This window comes from Acipenser ruthenus, chromosome 12, assembly GCF_902713425.1.
Source record: "Acipenser ruthenus chromosome 12, fAciRut3.2 maternal haplotype, whole genome shotgun sequence".
Classification (NCBI taxonomy): Eukaryota; Metazoa; Chordata; class Actinopteri; order Acipenseriformes; family Acipenseridae; genus Acipenser; species Acipenser ruthenus.
The window spans coordinates 28,419,873-28,438,325 of record NC_081200.1 but is presented as its reverse complement, the minus strand read 5'-3'; the positions used below and the strand labels follow the sequence as shown (position 1 = coordinate 28,438,325).

The 18,453-nt window shown below is 43.4% G+C and overlaps 2 protein-coding genes across 2 annotated transcripts in view; one reads left to right on the top strand and one right to left on the bottom strand.

Annotated features, from left to right (window-relative positions):
* The window catches only part of LOC117416637 (parafibromin-like), a 123,691-nt gene that overhangs the window by 29,375 nt on the left and 75,863 nt on the right, over window positions 1–18,453 (bottom strand). The window contains exon 11 of the mRNA XM_034027914.3: window positions 6,319–6,376. Within this exon, the coding sequence (XP_033883805.2) occupies window positions 6,319–6,376 (58 nt within the window). The remainder of the gene's footprint in view (window positions 1–6,318; window positions 6,377–18,453) is intronic.
* Window positions 12,170–18,246, top strand: b3galt2 (UDP-Gal:betaGlcNAc beta 1,3-galactosyltransferase, polypeptide 2). Its single transcript, XM_034027915.3, has 2 exons — window positions 12,170–12,814; window positions 16,300–18,246. The coding sequence occupies exon 2, from the start codon at window positions 16,566–16,568 to the stop codon at window positions 17,847–17,849; it is 1,284 nt and encodes a 427-aa protein (XP_033883806.1). The 5' UTR covers window positions 12,170–12,814; window positions 16,300–16,565; the 3' UTR covers window positions 17,850–18,246.

Here is an 18,453-nt window from a genome sequence, read left to right as displayed (position 1 = left end):
TTTAAGATTGCTATGTTCTGCATATCATGTGGCAGATTTATGTTTCATATGTATTTTCAAACCATACGCAAAAATTATAATCTTTAAAACACAGCAGCAGCCCTGCTTTCAGAGCCAACTTGCAGAGACACATGTGCTATCTGTTTAGTGACAAACCCAGCACATTTTTATTGTCCATAGCAAATGTGTGGTGTAACCCCTGCAGTATCATGCATGCACTACGTGCACACAACACCATGGAAACGTACCAGTTAATTAAAAAGGCAATATTCACTATTATCCACCAGAACAATGTAAAACCTTGCATATGCATTCCCATCGAGACAATGTGAGTTACAATACTGTTCATGCATTTGTGTTTTGGAGGAACTATACATTTCTGATGAAAAATAACACATTCAAAAAAAGAAAACATTAACTTGTATTTAAAGTAAAGAAAACGTTAGGTTATTATCATAACCCTGGTTCTCTGAAATAGAAATATTAACCATCACTAATGGGTTATTCCCCTTTAAGAAACCAAGAACTGAAAAGCATTATGCCAACAAACTCTCGTGAGAGTGCATGACGCAATGTGAGTTGCCCCGACAAAAGCACATTGCAGCCATTTGCAAATTCTCTTTTTACTTTTGAGTCTCGCGGCTCCGCAGCGACCGCGAAGACTGATGGTTAATATTTCTATTTCAGAGAACCAGGGTTATGATAATAACCTAACATTCTCTTTCAAGTACGAAATATTAACCATCACTAATGGGTAAGTATACCCAATCTGTCGTGAGGACAGGCGCAAGACTCTTATGAGCTAACCGCGCTAGCAGTCCAAGTTGACAAGTTACTCACCGATCAATCTGTAGTTGAGGGGACGACCACCGAGGCAGCCCTCAACACTCTTGATCCAAAACCAGGACACAGCGGTTCCACGATATTCATCCTGTAGAACTTCGTGAACGTGTGGGGGGTCGCCCACACCGCTGCATTGCATATGTCCATGACAGATGCACCCTGGAACATTGCCCAAGAAGTGGCCTGCCCTCTAGTGGAATGGCCAGTGATCTTCTCAGGCGGGGGCAACTTTGCAAGTTGATACGCAATCTTCACGGTCTCTGTTAGCCACCTAGACAGGCGCTGTTTAAACAGAGCCTGACCTTGGGACTGAGAACCGTAGCAAACAAAGAGTTGCTCCGACTGGCGCCAACTTCTTGTCCTCTCCACATAATACGCCAGCGCTCTGACAGGGCATAGCGTGTGGAACATTCTGTCTCTGTCGGACTGAAAAGGAGGAGGGTGAAAAGCCTCCAACTCCACCGACTGATTGACATGGAAAGCCGAAATAGTCTTCGGCAAAAACGCAGGGTTGGTCCGGAGTGTCACCCGTGACCGGCCTTTCGCAAAATATAAACAGGCTTTTGAGACGGAAAGTGTCTGCAGCTCACTTACTCGCTTAGCAGAAGTGACTGCCACCAAAAAAGCTGTCTTAAAAGACAAAAGCTTTAGCTCTGCGGAATGCATGGGCTCAAAAGGAGGTTTCGTTAGTGCATTCAGCACTACATTCAACCGCCAGTGAGGAACAACGTCCTTCCTTAGAGGACGGAGTCTCCTAGCCCCCTTCAAAAACGTTCCCGCCAGGAAATGTGCTCCTGGGGAGACTGAGTCTATCTTCACATGGCAAGCTGAAATAGCTGCCAGGTAGACTTTTAGGGTAGAAGGGCTCTTCCCATCGTCCAGCAGGTCTTGCAAAAACTGCAAGATCAATGCCATTGGACACATTGTGGGATCCTCTCCCTTCGACAGACACCATGTCTGAAAAACGCCCCACTTGTAGCCATACTGGGAACGAGTGGAAGCAGCCCTAGCGTTCTGTAGGGTGTCAATCACCCTATTAGACAAACCCAGACGGCTCAAATGGAGCCGCTCAGGGGCCAAACCCAGAGCTGTAGGCTCAATGGGTCGTGATGCCACAGAGCAACCTGTGCCTGGCTGAGCAGGTCGCGGCAACTGGGCAACTGCCAAGGCTGTCCGCACAGGAGCTGTATCAGTGAGGCAAACCAGGCTCTCTTGGGCCAGTGAGGGCTACTAGTAGGACCGTGGCCCTGTCCTGTCTGATCTTCTCAAGACACAGAGGTAGCAAAACTATCGGCGGAAACGCATACAGTGGGTGCGCTGGCCATTGGTGAGCCAAATCGTCGACCCCTAGACACCCTTCGTCTCTCATTATGGAGAACCACAGGGTGCAATGCGTCGACTCCTGGGAGGCAAAAAGATCGATCTCCGCTCTCCCAAACCGTTTCCATATGAGGCTGACAACCTCGGGATGGAGTCTCCAATCTGCGCCGCCCGGAACCTGCCTCGAGAGGAGGTATGCGGCAATGTTCACCACTCCAGGTAGGTGTACTGCTCGGAGTGAGAGGAGATGGGTGTGTGCCCAGACCAGAAGCCTGTTGACCACCTTGTTGAGACTGGGTGATCTTGTACCACCCTGGTGGTTGATGTAAGCCACCACTGTTGTGTTGTCCGTCCGGACAAGCACGTGTCTCCCCCTGATTTCCTCTAGAAAGAACTGAAGAGTGAGAAACACTGTTTGCAGTTCTAGAAGATTTATGTGTCGGCCCAGCCACGGAGGCCGCCAAACCCCTTGTGCACCCCGACCGTTCCACACCCCACCCCAACCATGGTTGGAGGCGTCGGTGGTAACGACTTCTCTTCTTGTGACCGCTCCCAGCCTGACGCCTAGGCGTAGGTGGGCCGGTTGTTTCCACCAAGAGAGAGTTCGGAGACAATATCTGGACACTGTCACCAAACGGTTGCGGTTCAGCATTGGGTGAGGGACCATCCTGTTGAACCAGGCCTGAAGGGGCCGCATATGCAGGAGGTCCAGGGGAAGGGAGTGAGAAGCTGCTGCCATCCGGACCAGAAGTTTCTGGAATGTCACCACTGGTAAAGCTCTGCCTAACTGGAATAGGTCTAGGCAGGCTGATATGCTTGACACCCTGTTGTCCGACAGCACTGCTGTCATGGATTGGGCGTCCAGACTCAAACCCAAGTAGTGCGCTACTTGAGCTGGCGCCAGTTGACTTTTCGCATGATTCACCTTCAGACCTAGTCTGGATAGGTGATCGGTGACAAGTTCCGTGTGTTGCAGCGCCTGACCTGGCGACTCCGCACAAATGAGCCAGTCGTCCAGGTAGTTTAGAATTCTGATACCGTTGAGTCTCAAGAGTGGCCAGGATAGCGTCCATGCATTTTGTGAAAACGCGTGGCGCTAGGGATAGGCCAAATGGCAGTACACAGAACTCGTAGCCTTTCCCTTGAAAGGCGAACCGAAGATACTTCTGGTGCCCTGGTTTTATGGGAATGTGGAAGTAGGCGTCCTGCAAGTCCACTGTCGTGAACCAGTCACCCGGCCTGATGGACTGCGACAGCTGTCGCAAGGTCAACATCTTGAACCGCCTGCGGCTCAGATACAGGTTGACCTGTCTGAGATCGAGGATCGGTCTGAGGCCGCTGTCCCATTTGGGCACCAGAAAGTATTTGGAGTAGAACCCCCCGACCATGTCGGAGGGTGGTAAGATGTGAATAGCCTGCTTTTGCAGAGGGTCTTTAGCTCCTGAGCCAGTGAGTCGTTGGCACAGGGGTCCCTGACCAGCGTATGGACCACCCCCCGAAAGGGCGGGGCCTCAGAGGGTAGCTCCTTACGCTCGTCATAAACAGAGCACCTCTCAACTGTCGCACTCGGCCATGGCACCCTAAGTGCGTCATTGGCTCGACGCATCAGGGGTATGAATTCCCCAGGCAAGGGAATCAGAGGCAGCGAGTCCAACACTGGATCCTCTGAAAAGAACACCTTACGCTCCTCAGCTCCCCCCCCCCCCAACTCAACCTCTGCCAGTTCCGGTGGCGGAGGGGGGGGAGAGAGAAGCCGCTTGTGAAGGTGGAGCAACAGGCGCTCGCATCACAACAGGTGCTTGCACCACAGCGGGTGCCTGCACTGGCAGAGACCGCACCTGCAACAACTGGGTCAGAGTTGACTGCTGTTGCTGGAACATCTCACACATATACCGCCAGCGGTCCGATGATCGGGACCTGTGCCTCCTTTTCTTACCCCTTGGGGAAGGAGAAGCAGGAGAGGAAGAGGATGAGGAAGAGGGACTCCTCCTCCTGTGGTTCCTGGACTCCTTGGAACCCCGTGCCCTGGCACCGTGCTCAGCGGAGCGAGGCCTCTGGCTAAGCTCCCTGGAATGGCTGGAATGGCGCTCCGTGGAGCAGCGCTCTCCAGAACTGTGCTCCCTAGAGCGCCCCCTACTACTACTAGCTGCCTCTGCAGGAGGTAACTGTGCCGGGGTAATTGAGACATCACTGGACTGGCGCATAAGCCTGGACCGTAGTGATCGCTTGCTGAAAACAGTGCACTGCACACAAAAGGCAGGGTCTGCCAGAGCTCGCGCTGCGTGTTGATGACCTAAGCAGCGCACACATCTTTCGTGTCCATCAGCCACTGGCAGCTTGGTGCCACAGTCAATACAACCGTGAAACATAGTAGTGTAGGTACCAACAGGCTTAGTAAACTAGTGTGGGTACCCAATGTAAAGTACACCCAACAGTTAGCTTGGTACCGAACCTGGTACTGAGCGTTTGTTCTAGGTACTGAGGGAGTTGGTACCAACAGACTTAGTAAAACTAGTCTGTGTACCAATAAAAGCCTGGTACCGAACGTCAGTTCTGGGTACCGTTGGTATCAACAGACCTGGTATGAACCAGTCTGGGTACCAAATACAAATACCTACCGTCGGTACCGAAGCGTATGCTAATGCGGTAACGTCCGTACCGAAGCGTATGCAAATGCGGTACCGAAGCGTATGCAAACGCGGTAGCGTCAGTACTGAGCGTATGAAAACGTGGTACTGAGACGCGGTACTGTGTCTCAATAGAGAATTAATAAGTCAAAGGCTGCGTCAACTCTGGTACCGAGGTACAAAGAAGAAAAAACGCAAACCTATGCTAATGCACAATAGCAGCAGCCAGCAATCCTACAAAAGCAGGAGATCTCACAAAGAGATGCACGCCAGCTAACCGTACAGTGAAGAAGACTGTGTAACAGTACTACACTTCAAAGGTTGCGTCAGCTCTGGTACCAAGGTACAAGAAAAGAAAACGCTAACCTTGTGCTAATGCACAACAGCAGCCAGCAATCCTACAAAAAAGCAGGAGATCTCACGAAGAGATGCACGCTAGCTAACTGTACAGTCAAGAAGACTGTGTAACAGTGGAATGAGCAGCACGAATACACACTCAGTTACAGGTTATTCTCAAGCCTGAAAATAACCTCTGTACTACAGCCGTAATACAGTGTCCTGTGAGCCCACAGAACTGAATCCCGTTTTCTGTAAGAAAAAACAAGGGAAGGGGTATACAGTAATGTAAACAACACTGAATACACAAAATAATAATACAACAACAAAACTCTCACAGGGATAGATTTTTTTTTTTTCTGGAACAGAGCCCTGTCCAGATGAGAGTTGTCGTAATAGTGAACTAGACCCGGGGGAGGGCGAACACAAGTCGCAGGCTCCCGCTGGCGCACTGCCAGGTCGGGCCGACTAGATCAAAAACTCGGCAATAATATAATATTTTAAACAATAAGAAATAAGAAATACTTAGCTCAGATGCTTTCACTCTTAGTGAAAAAGGAAAAAGAGAATTTGCAAATGGCTGCAATGTGCTTTTGTCGGGGCAACTCACATTGCGTCATGCACTCTCGCGAGAGTTTGTTGGCATAATGCTTTTCAGTTCTTGGGTTCTTAAAGGGGAATAACCCATTAGTGATGGTTAATATTTCGTACTTGAAAGAGAACTGACCTTAAGAGGGCAAATACATTGGTCTACAAAGCTTTGCCAGCAATTGATTTTTTTTTTTTTTTTTTTTTTAAATCTGGGTTTTGAGCTCAGGAGATCTGTACAGAACGTGACAATTCGTTATCCAGCTGAATTTTAGTTCTTGCCCCTCGTGTCCTTTTCAATATCCCTCAGTTAAAGTTAGACGAATCTGTGTTCTCAAAAGCTCAAGCACGTTAGCTATGACAGACATTGGTGACCTTTACGGTAACCACAGCTGTGAATAAACCTGCTGAGAGTGTATGGAAGTTTATTACCTATCTTGTGCAGTACAGTGATACATAGGTTTGTTTTGTTTTACAAGAACCACATATCGAGCTGGAATGACCCATGCAAATATGACAAGTTAAATCCTTGAACAGGTTTTCTGACATGTCTGGGGAAAACATTTGACAGCTCATATTTCAACCAGAAAAATGGAGACTGTACCTGGTCTTGGAACAGGCTGAACTGCTGGTGTCTGTGCTTTCCTGGCTGAAGCCCCTTCCTAAAAAAATTAAAATTAAAAACAAAGGCTTTATCATCAGCTCAGCTAAAAAAAACAGGACTTGTTTCAGAGAAAGCAAAAAGAATAAAATGGTACAAGTTAAATACTCATTAATGAAACTATAAAGACTAAACTATATAATCTCCCTGAATATTATTATATGTGATATAAATATTCATAACTGGAACTATTTTTATTTCAAGGGAAGCAGACTCCTAAAACAGTACTGCAACTTGTTTTAGTAAAGCAGCTATGGCAGTTACTGAAAAACCTCCATTCATTTATTATCAGGATCTATCCTGATCTATAATTTACACAATTAAATTGAAATGGTTTAGACATCTCCAGGTACATTTAGCCCCTACGAATGTTGTTGTATAATTCAATCAAATGTATTACTGTAACTGGGCATTATATTAATATCTACAATACAAAATATTGATAAAAAAAAAAAAAAACAGGGAACTTGCTGGTGCATATTCCTACAAAAATGGATACTACTTTTAACATGTTTCTAATTTTAAAAGTTGTCAGTCATACAAAAAAAAAATGTTTACCCCGCTGTACTGTAATTGTAATCATTAAAACATTTAGCAATACTTTTTCACATAGGCTCCATGATAGCTGGATATAGATAAATATCAGTACAGGAGAGATGCTTATTTGAGAAGCGCCCAATACTCCCAGCTAATCCAGACCAGAGGTGTAGTATCTCTCCCAGCAGTTAAAGTAACTTGATCAATTACGTTATCTCTGTTAATGCTAATGGCACGGTATTGTATCTAAACAAAACTGTTCAATGTAGAATGCAATGCTTGGTATTTGGAACTAATACGTGGTAAGCATTAAGACTTGAAATATGGCCTGGTCTCATGATTATTAATATATAGGATGCTGATAATGGTAAAATCAATGTGGTAGCAATAAAAGAACAAAAGCAGTTTATTCCATGTTTATCTAAATTTGACACCTTACACAGAAAGAAAGTTAAAGAGCAACTGGCCATAACCACAAGGTTCTCTTAGTTTGCAGTGCCATCAGCCTGCAAATGACATAGCATTTAAAACAGACTCATACTTTTACAAGACCACCCACCATGCTACAAGATGTATGGAAAAACTATAAAGAAACATTCTTAGTTACACTATGACTGCCTCTGAGGGGGAAAAAAACAAAACAAAAACAACATGCACTACTGAACTACATAACTGAGCTGTAACTAGTAGAGCCAGTTCTATAATCGTTTTCAACAAACTGCTAAAAACAAGCCTATGTTAATGTTTATATATTACACAGTTATTATCAAACAAACAAAAAAAAGCCTTGCATGTTTTTTTGCCCCTCCCCAAGTGTAATTTGTATTGTGTCATGTTAAAGGTGAATGAAAAGTTGTAATGGGGAAAAACACATTAATCCCTTATGAACACTTTCTTATATATTTTAAAAAAAAACAAACAAACAAAAAATACTATTAAGAAAGTGCATTACAAAGGAAAGTGTGAGGCAGACAAAATGAAAGTAATTAATATTAGGCAACATTTACAGGAAATATTCTGTTGACTATTTAGTTTTTGAAGCATACATATATAAACTATATTGGAATCATCTAGAAAATACATTACTGTTTTAATGCAAAGGCGTTTGATATCTTTTGCGGTTAAATTAGGTGAAAAATGAAAAATGTGTTTAAATATAATTTCTTAAATGAACAATACAGTTCCCAGTGGAACTTACATGGAGACAAAAAAACAAACACTGCTGCACTGGTAAGTATTTTTGGTATGAATTACACTTTTATAATCCAGTTTCTTCTTTTGCAGGCCCCTTTGTTTCTTCCTGGAGGTTGCTGGAAACTGTCTCTTTTCTACAATTTACGTTCCAAACCGCTCCTACTTGAGTGGTAAGCAAAGATTTATTTTAAACCCTGTCGACTACTCTGAGTTTTACTATTTGTCTGCATACAGGTTATCGCACCAGACGTATTTATGACTTGTGAATGTACTATAGTTCGTGCACATTCCTTAACACAGTCCCACACTTCCTCGAGTACAAATAAGCACAAGTCAAGTACTCACTGTGGTGAAGCTCTGTGTTCAGGTGCATTGCTCCATACCCATGTCTGTATTACAATAACAAAAAAAGATATGATATATATATATATATATATATATATATATATATATATATATATATATATATATATATATATATTGTTCATTTAAGAAATTATATTTAAACACATTTTTTATTTTTCACCTAATTTAACCGCAAAAGATATCAAACGCCTTTGCATTAAAACAGTAATGTATTTTCTAGATGATTCCAATATAGTTTATATATGTATGCTTCAAAAACTAAATAGTCAACAGAATATTTCCTGTAAATGTTGCCTAATATTAATTACTTTCATTCTCCCTGTCAACTCCTGCTCATTGTTCTGTACCGCCCCCCTGGGCCTCTCACTCACTTTCTGGATGAACTTGACTGTCTACTCTCCTCCCTCCCCTCTCTGTCTACCCTGACTGTCCTGTTGGGTGACTTCAACATCCATCTCTCTAACCCCAGCCACTCTGCTGGATTCCTCCCTCTCCTTCACTCCTTCGACTTCTGTCTCTCTCCGTCCCCTCCTACCCACAAAGCTGTCCGTCAACTGGACCTCACCTTCTCCAGGCCCTGCTGCCCCTCCACCCTCTCTGTCACCCCCCTGGACCTCTCTGATCACTATTTCATCTCTTTTTCTCTGTCTCTCCCCCCTCTCCCTGCTCCTCCTACCCCCACTATCACCTCTCGCCGTAACCTCCGCTCTCTCTCCCCCTCTGTCCTTGCCTCCACTGCTCTCTTTCACCTCCCTCCTATCGACTCCTTTTCACAACTCTCCGTAGACTCTGCTACCTCCACCCTCTTCTCCTCACTCACCTCCTCCCTCGACTCCCTCTGTCCCCTCACCTCCCGACCTGCTCGCCCCTCCCCTCCCCATCCCTGGCTCTCCTCTGCGCTCCGCTCGGCAAGAATCACACTGCGATCTGCTGAAAAGAAATGGAACTCCCTGCTGCCCTAGACCTTTACCGCACTCTCCTCTCCTCCTTCTCCTCTACTCTCTCCTCTGCTAAATGTGCTTATTTCCAATCTGTAATCCAAGCCTCCACTAACAACCCACGTAAACTATTCTCTACCTTCTCCTCCCTCCTAAACCCTCCCCCCCTTCCTCCTCCCTCCTCTATCTCCCCTGATGACTTTGCCTCCTTCTTCTCTTCTAAAATCTCATGATATCCGCAAACTCTTTAACACCTCCCCCTCCCCCGCACCCCCTCCTGCTCCAACCCCTACACCCACTACATCCCCTACTAACTCGCCGTCCTTCTCCACCTTCTTGCCCCTCTCAGACTCTGACCTCTCCTCCCTGCTCCAGGGTCACAAACCCACCACGTGTGCCTTGGACCCCCTCCTCACTCACCTCTTTCAAGCTGCTGCTCCTGCTCTACTCCCCTTCATCTCCTCCCTCCTCAACACCTCTCTACTTTCTGGTATCTTTCCCTCTGCCTTCAAAAAAGCCTCTATCACTCCCCTCCTCAAAAAACCCCACCTCCCTCCAGAGCTACCGTCCTGTCTCCCTCCTACCCTTCCTCTCCAAAACCCTCGAGCAGACTGTATACTGCCAGCTCTCTGCTTTCCTGTCCAACCACTCTCTGCTTGACCCTCTCCAATCTGGCTTCCGCTCTGCCCACTCCACTGAAACCGCCCTCCTGTCTGTCACCAACTCACTTAAGTGTGCCTGAGCTGCCTCTCTCTCCTCTGTCCTAATTCTGCTCGACCTCTCTGCTGCCTTTGACACTGTTGATCACTCTATTCTACTATCATCTCTTGCTGACCTGGGGATCTCTGGCACTGCTCTGGCCTGGTTCTCCTCCTACCTCTCCAACCGCACTTACCAGGTAACCTGGCGTGGAGCAACCTCCACACCTCACCCTCTCTTAACTGGAGTCCCCCAAGGGTCAGTCTTGGGTCCTCTCCTGTTCTCTCTCTACACCCGCTCCCTGGGCCCCCTCATCGCATCCTATGGTTTCTCATACCATTTCTATGCTGATGATGCTCAGATTTTCCTCTCCTTCCCCACCTCTGACTCCACCGTCTCCTCCCGTATCTCTACCTGTCTGTCTGCTATTTCCTCCTGGATGCACTCGCATCACCTCAAACTCAACCTCTCTAAATCTGACCTCCTTTTCTTTCCCTCCTCCTCCCCCTCCTCTGATCTCTCTATCTCTGTTCCTCTGGAATCTACCACACTCTCTCCCTCTTCCTCAGCTAAGAACCTTGGAGTCACCCTGGACCCCTGCCTCTCTTATTCCCAGGACATCTCCACTCTGGCACGCACTTGCCGATTCCTCCTGAGCAACATCCAAAGAATCCGACCCTTCCTCACCAACTATGCTACCCAGCTCCTGGTCCAGGCCCTGGTACTCTCCCGCCTAGACTACTGCAACTCCCTCCTGGCTGGCCTCCCTGCGTCCGCCACCCGTCCGCTCCAGCTCATCCAGAACTCTGCTGCCCGCCTGGTGTTCTCTCTGCCTCGCTTCGCCCACGCTACTCCACTACTCCGCTTGCTCCACTGGCTCCCGATAACCGCTCGCATCCAGTTCAAGACTCTTGTACTAGCCTACAGATGCCTTGACCAGACTGCACCCAGCTACCTCCAGACCCTCATCTCTCCCTACACCCCCACTCGACCTCTCCGCTCCGCCTGCACTAGAAGACTAGCTCTACCTCCGCTACGCTCCCCTGCCTCCAGAGCCTGCTCCTTCTCCACCCTTGCTCCGCAGTGGTGGAATGACCTTCCTACAGATGTCAGGACTGCCCAGTCCCTGACCACATTCCGGCACCTCCTTAAGACTCACCTCTTCAAACAGCACCTGTAGAACTCCTCTGTTTGTATCCTGGGACACTATCACCCTTCATGTAAATGTGCTTTATTTTGCTCTTATCTGCCCCCTATTTTACTGCATTTAATCCTGTACTTCAGAATACTGTAATCTGCCAAGTGTTTAACCTGTAGTACTTTGTATTTAATCATATCCTGATGTCACTATCACTATTATCTGCTGTATTATTGAATTGTGGTTTGTCACACATGTACTTTGCTTGAACAAAAGTTATTGTATTTCTTGCTCTTATTGTATTACTTGTATTGTAACACTTGAAATGTATTTGCTTACGATTGTAAGTCACCCTGGATAAGGGCGTCTGCTAAGAAATAAAAAAAATATTATATATATATATATATATATATATATATATATATATATATATATATATATATATATATATATATATATATATATATACACATATACACATATACATACACACGCACACACACCACATTATGATGTGTATACTAGACAGGGATGTATTAAAAGGCTTGCTGGCAGAAAATGTCCCGTCAGTAAAAAATATGGTATGCCAAGTTAGTGGAAACAGTTCTGTACAGAAATGTTTAAAAAATGCATTTCTACTGACAGATTACTGAACAAAACAAGTAAAACAAAACATTATAACGTAATGCTTTTTAAAAACATCCTAAAAAGAAATTAGTATGAGGAATACTATGCACTGAAAATATTACATTCAAAATCTTTATGCATTTCATAAATACCCCCCCCCCCCCCCCCCAAAAAAAAAAAAGAAGAGAACGTAATTAAAAACAAACAAACCAAAAAAGCATACTGTAGCTGAGCTCAGAACTAGCAGAAATGAATATGAATGAGTCACGTGGGAACCCCTGCCAGGAAAGCAGTGACGTTAAAATCCTCTCTGTCAAAGTCTGTCAAAGCCCACATTTAAACAGCTGCCTCCCCTGAGCAGACAAGGCAGTGTGCATTGCATTCTGCAGACTCGACATCAGAAAGCTAGCTCTAAAACAAACCATTGTTTTTTTTGTTCCCCTCATTCCTGCAGGAACCTGCCTAGCAACATGACGGTGGATGAAAGATCTGGCTCTTCAATGCAGTACTGCTGGACTGGTGCATTCTCTCACCATTTGCCTGAGATTGCAGTTGAATATTAAAGCAAAGAAGGAGGAATGGATACTGAACTGAGACAGGAAATCTCTGTTGTTATTTGACAGAAGGAAGAGGAGGGAGAGAATTGTTTTCTCAGTGCTGCTCCTGTGTATTAGGCATTTGATCACACTTGATTAAACTCATTTTTTATTACTACTGGACTATTGAAGCAGAATGAAATGATGACCATAGTCTGACAATGACAGATGGACACACTGGATGCCAAGTGTAGAAAGGAACACAGAGCGATGTGTGCATGATTGGAGAATAGCAACCCTGAAGAAAGTATTTATTTATTTGCTTTGCTGGAGTGGTGGTTTGCATAAATTGCGTGCGGACAGCACAAAGCCCAGCCTATATGAGGAGGCTACTACATGAAGAGGTATGTCTCAATCCTGTTTTATTTAATGGGTTTGTGGTCACAAGAGACTCATTGTCTATCCGCGTTGTCTAAATTCAATGGATTTTATTTATCTCCTTAATAAAACAAACAGATAAAAAGCCAACGCACTTCCTTATTGTGAATACTTGAAATTAGATTTTTACAAAAATCAATAAATAAAAAAAATGTATATTGTACATAGCTTTCTGCAAAGCAATCAATAATTGACAAGCATGATGTGCAGAAATTATATATAGTTTTACTGTATTCCCTGTGGAATATGACTGACCCAGTAATTTAACTGAGGATTCAAAACCTGGAAAAGCAATGCAACAGAAAATGTGCTTCCACATACAATTATGATTTATACAGGTCTCAAATGTTAAACCTTATCAGTACCTAAAAGTTGATTCCATTCTTTCACATGCTACGAGCACTGAACACTGAACCATCACATGCAGTCAAGTTACATTTCTGTCACACGCAGTTGTGTCACCCCACCCCCACTTTCTCCTCGTCTCCAATACAAATGCATACTTATTAACTGGCAAAGGTAAACATAGGCAGGCTATGATTAATGTACATCTTGGCACCATCACCATCACCATCACCCTCCCACCCCCCAATCAACAAATAGAATTTCCCTGATACATTGTCCAGATTACCTATAAAAACAAGAAAAACAATATTCTGCATTCAGAAAAGACTTGAAGAATCAGAATACATGACTTAATGATGGTTTAAAAAGAGCATCCTTTAGCAGTCACATCTTCTCATATTAAAACTCCAATTAAAGGAAAGTGGATTCATGATACCCTTATAAAACAATTCAAACCATGCTTTACAGCATCAGAGCAGAATGGTGCAGCTTTGGGGGAAAGGATAATTCACATTAATGCAATTCAAGAAGAAAACTCGAGTACGGCTACCTAATCTGATTTAAGACTGCAGCTGCAATTATTAAACTGCTCAAAATGATCTATACCTTTAGCTTAAACAATAGCAGGGCTATTCAAATGCTGTATTGTGGTACATTTGATTGGCAAAGGCAATACAGCACACTAACAATTACTACAGCATTAACAATTAAGTTTTAAATATTTTTATTTACTTTTATTTCCCCCTTCATTAACGTTACATGTTATGCATATTTTGTCGGCTAATGAAAGGATACTTTTGAACACTGGAGAATTACACTGTGCCTTAAATGTCTTCATCGTCTGTTTGCATAAGTACAGTAGTTGCACAATTTATCATCATTTAAGAGCTTCTGGTTGAAGACACGTCAGGCTTTTAATACAAAAAAAAACAAAAACAGTTAGTCTATAGACATCAGATCAACCAGTGCAACTTGCAATATGGTAACCCTAATACCAAAGCGCAACACATTTGTTGTTCAAGAAAAGCAGCTAGACACACTTGACCCAAGGCAATTCCTTCCCTCAATGAGACTAACTTGTGCAATCTATTGATTTTCAACACAATAATTCAGCTCAATAAACAATGTTTCCCTTGTACTTGATAAGGCATTCTTATCCAGCCAACTTGGTGTGTTTGAAGTTATCAAATAAGAATAGTACAAGTCAAACTATACTGACATATGAGTCTGCACACTCTTCTATAGATTCAATGCCTGTCACAGATGACCTTTTCCACTGAGCCAAAAGGCCCCCAAGCAATCAATATAATAGAGTCCCTTTATCATCTCGAGGGAAAAGAGAATTGATTTTGAAAATGTGTATAACTTGGGATTATTTATAATGTTATAAAACTTAAAATATATACAAATCAACACATTGCTTATCAAATGCCTAGCCTAAATACGTACTGTATTATCCAATCTTTTGAAGTAAAATCTTCATTGTGATCAGAATTACCCATTTGCAATCTTATGAATAGGATAGCTACTCAAAATTATCTTCAGGTATTTGCATGTTTTCCCACTGATAACCATTTTCTCTTGGTACAGTCACAGTACAAAAAAGAACAGCTTCTTGCATCTTTACATCTATAACAACTCTTTAAAAAGGAAATCGTATGTGAAAAGGAAATAGACAAAAAGAAAATGGCTGTATTAAAAAAAAAGTTTAAAAAATATCTGTGGAAAGTGTAAATTACAATAAATAACATTACTTACATTTTTGGTCTATAATTGACTACCATGGGTACACCACAGCCCATTTTGCTTGCACCGGTCATTCTTATACATTTTTAATACAAGTTTGAAACCTCTCATCTTTCCACAGATGTATACAGTTAACTTAGCACATGACATGTCAAATATGTAGAGTTGATGTAGAGTTGAGCACAAAACCTTGCACCACAATACATTTGTTTTTATGCTTTAAAATAAATAAATAAATAAAATAAAATAATATAATAATGTTATATTAGTATAGTGAGGTAAACTGAAAATCACAACTTAACTTGTTCTGTGCATGTGATCAGCCAGCTTGAATCACAGCTAACCAAAGAAGGCACAGCTCTTGTTTCCTTAGCTGGCCTACAATACAGTGCACCGATTGTTGAGAACAATTGCTGTGAAGGCTAGAGGGGGCCGATCCCTCAGGCAAATTAGATGACTACTGAGGGGGCAAGATCTTAAGCCATTTCACACAGAAGATTAAATAAATATGAAATGTGTACTGGTCTTTTACTGGAAACATAAATTGACTTAAAATACTACTAGTCACTTAATTCTACTAATTCCACTGTCTTGGACTGGAATCATAAAGGCTACATTGCACTACTTGACCAACAGTTGAAAAGTGGTCCGGTGGTTAAAGAAACAGGCTTACAACCAAGAGGTCCCTGTTTCAAATCCCGGCTCACTCACTGACTCACTATTTGACCTGGAGCAAGTCACTTAACCTCCTTGTGCTCTGTCTTTCGGTTGAGACGTAGTTGTAAGTGACTGCAGCTGATGCATAGTTCACACACCCTAGTCTCTGTAAGTTGCCTTGGATAAAGGCGACTGCTAAATAAAGAAATAATAATACAATTTGAACTAAGCTGTCAAAGCAAGCAGCAGGTCACTGCACGTTGTTAGATCAAAGGCTACACCTTTCTCCTTCGGCAAGTTCTATTTATAACCCAATATAACTACATTAAGCAGTGCCCTTTTCGAAACACTGCTCTGATAAGGCTGAAGGTGAATGATCAGTGAAGACGTTCTCATTTGTTGCTGTCTGTAGATTCTGCAGTGGAATTTGCTGGACCCTGCAAATTCATTTTGACAGATGCATCTTCTCACTGGCTTTTCAGAGTCAGCAGGAGTCTGAAGGAAGCAACTACTAAGCACAGCAGGACCAAAAGAAACTGTGCTCTGTGTTACACTTTATATAACTACAGATATAGGTCTCCTATATCTACACCCTTTTTGCCTTGCAGACCACAAAGTCATTTTTTGCAAACCATGTTGAACATCTTAATATTGCAATGCATTATAATATTTTTATAATAAACTTAAATATCTTCTTTTTCAGGTATCGGGAAACATAAAACAAGACATCTGATAACATGGACATGGAGTTCCAAGGGGAGCTTGTTTAAAACAGCTGTACTGTAGTTATTTATTTTTAAGCTGCCAAGGTATCCACAAAAAAAAGGAAAAAAATAATTACTACAGACCAGCAAAATGGAACCCCCCTCCTGATTCTTTTCAGAACTGTTGCAATGTTTACAAAAGTGGTGAAACTTTTTAAAATCTGAACACCCAAACAAAAACATCAGAGAATTTGACATCTGCATCATGCAGTGGAGAAGGCGCCACTGCTGCCGATTAAAGATGACCTGGAATGCCAAGCGGTCATTTTTTCGAACACACATCATTGGCCTACTTTCTCTTGTTTTCCTTTTTACCATTTTCCTGTTATTTAACCACCAGGACTGGCTGCCTGGCAGGGCTGGATTGAGAGAGAACCCTGTAGCCTATACTGTGCGGGGTTTCCGTTCAACCAAAAATGAAACCAATCAGAGTTCACTGAGGAGCATTTGGAAGGAAGCTGTTCCTGCAGTACCCAAGACACAGGCTGCTCTCAATTCCAGCCATCTCGAGCTGTCCTTGCAGGGGGTGACTGGACTGGAGAACACCTTGAGCGCCAACAACAGCTTGTACAGCGAGAAAGGGACAGGAGGCAATGGCAGCCCTCAGCCCTACCGATACATTATCAATCAGCCAGACAAATGCCAGGGCAACAGTCCCTTCTTGATACTTTTGATATCAGCTGAACCTAAACAAGTAGAAGCCAGGAATGCCATTAGGCAGACCTGGGGAAATGACAGCTTAACTCCAGGAATACGATCTGTACGACTTTTTCTGCTAGGAATAGCAAAAGACCAAAACAGCTACCTTCAGCGTTCCATATTAGAAGAGAGTAGGCGCCACAATGACATCATTCAACAGGAGTATTTGGACACTTATTACAACCTTACCATCAAAACACTAATGGGAATGAACTGGGTGGCCACACATTGCCCATATGCTCGCTATGTCATGAAGACAGACAGTGATATGTTTGTGAACACAGAATACTTGATTCAGAAACTCTTGAGGCCAGACCTTCTCCCCAGACACAACTACTTCACTGGTTATTTGATGAGGGGATATGCCCCGAATCGGAATAAGGATAGCAAATGGCACATGCCACCTGAACTCTACCCCAGTGAGCGTTACCCAGTCTTCTGCTCTGGGACAGGATATGTCTTCTCAGGGGACCTGGCAGAGAAGATCTATAAAGTTTCTTTAAGCATCCGACGCTTGCACCTGGAGGACGTGTATGTGGGGATCTGCCTAGCCAAACTGCGCATTGACCCAGTGCCCCCACCCAATGAGTTTCTCTTCAATCACTGGAGGGTCTCCTATTCAAGTTGTAAATACAGTCACCTTATTACCTCTCATCAGTTCCAGCCCAATGACCTTATCAAATACTGGAACCACCTACAACATAATAAGCACAATGCTTGCATCAACGCAGCCAAGGAAAAAGGAGGCCGGTATCGACACAGGAAACTGCACTGGAGAAGACGTCACTGATGAACTGGGATGGAAAATGTAAATAGGGTGAAAAAAATCATCATTACAGTGGGCAATTACAAACAAGCAACTGATCAGCACTTTTGGCACCATCGTCAATCATAACTGAAATTATTTTTTTAAGTTTCAAAGAAACGTCATGTACTATAAATAAAACAACATGGGGTAGCATATAATGGAAAGCATATTAGTGTTAACTATGTGCAATACTGAGCATGCACAAACCAGTGGTAAAGTTGATGCTTCAGGTGCCAATAAAAAAAGTAAAGCAAAACAAAGAAAATGCTAACACTTTTTCAAAAGCTTGCTAGTGTACTATGCAAAGTTTTGTTTGCACTGTTTATGTCATTTAAAAAAAAAAAAAGAGTACCTAACAAAAAGGAACACTATACAAAAAGGAACATTACATAAGCGTTAAAATAAACGTGAACTCTGCTACATGATATGTTTAGGGTAGAAAAAGCGTTCTTTGAATAACAGTTCTTGTCACAATCAATGACTACTATTTTGTGAATCCTACTGAATACTACCTGGCTGGGGGTGGTTTACATTTTTTAGCTAAACTGCTCTGGGGGTAAGGGGGGGGGGGGGGGGGGAGATGGGG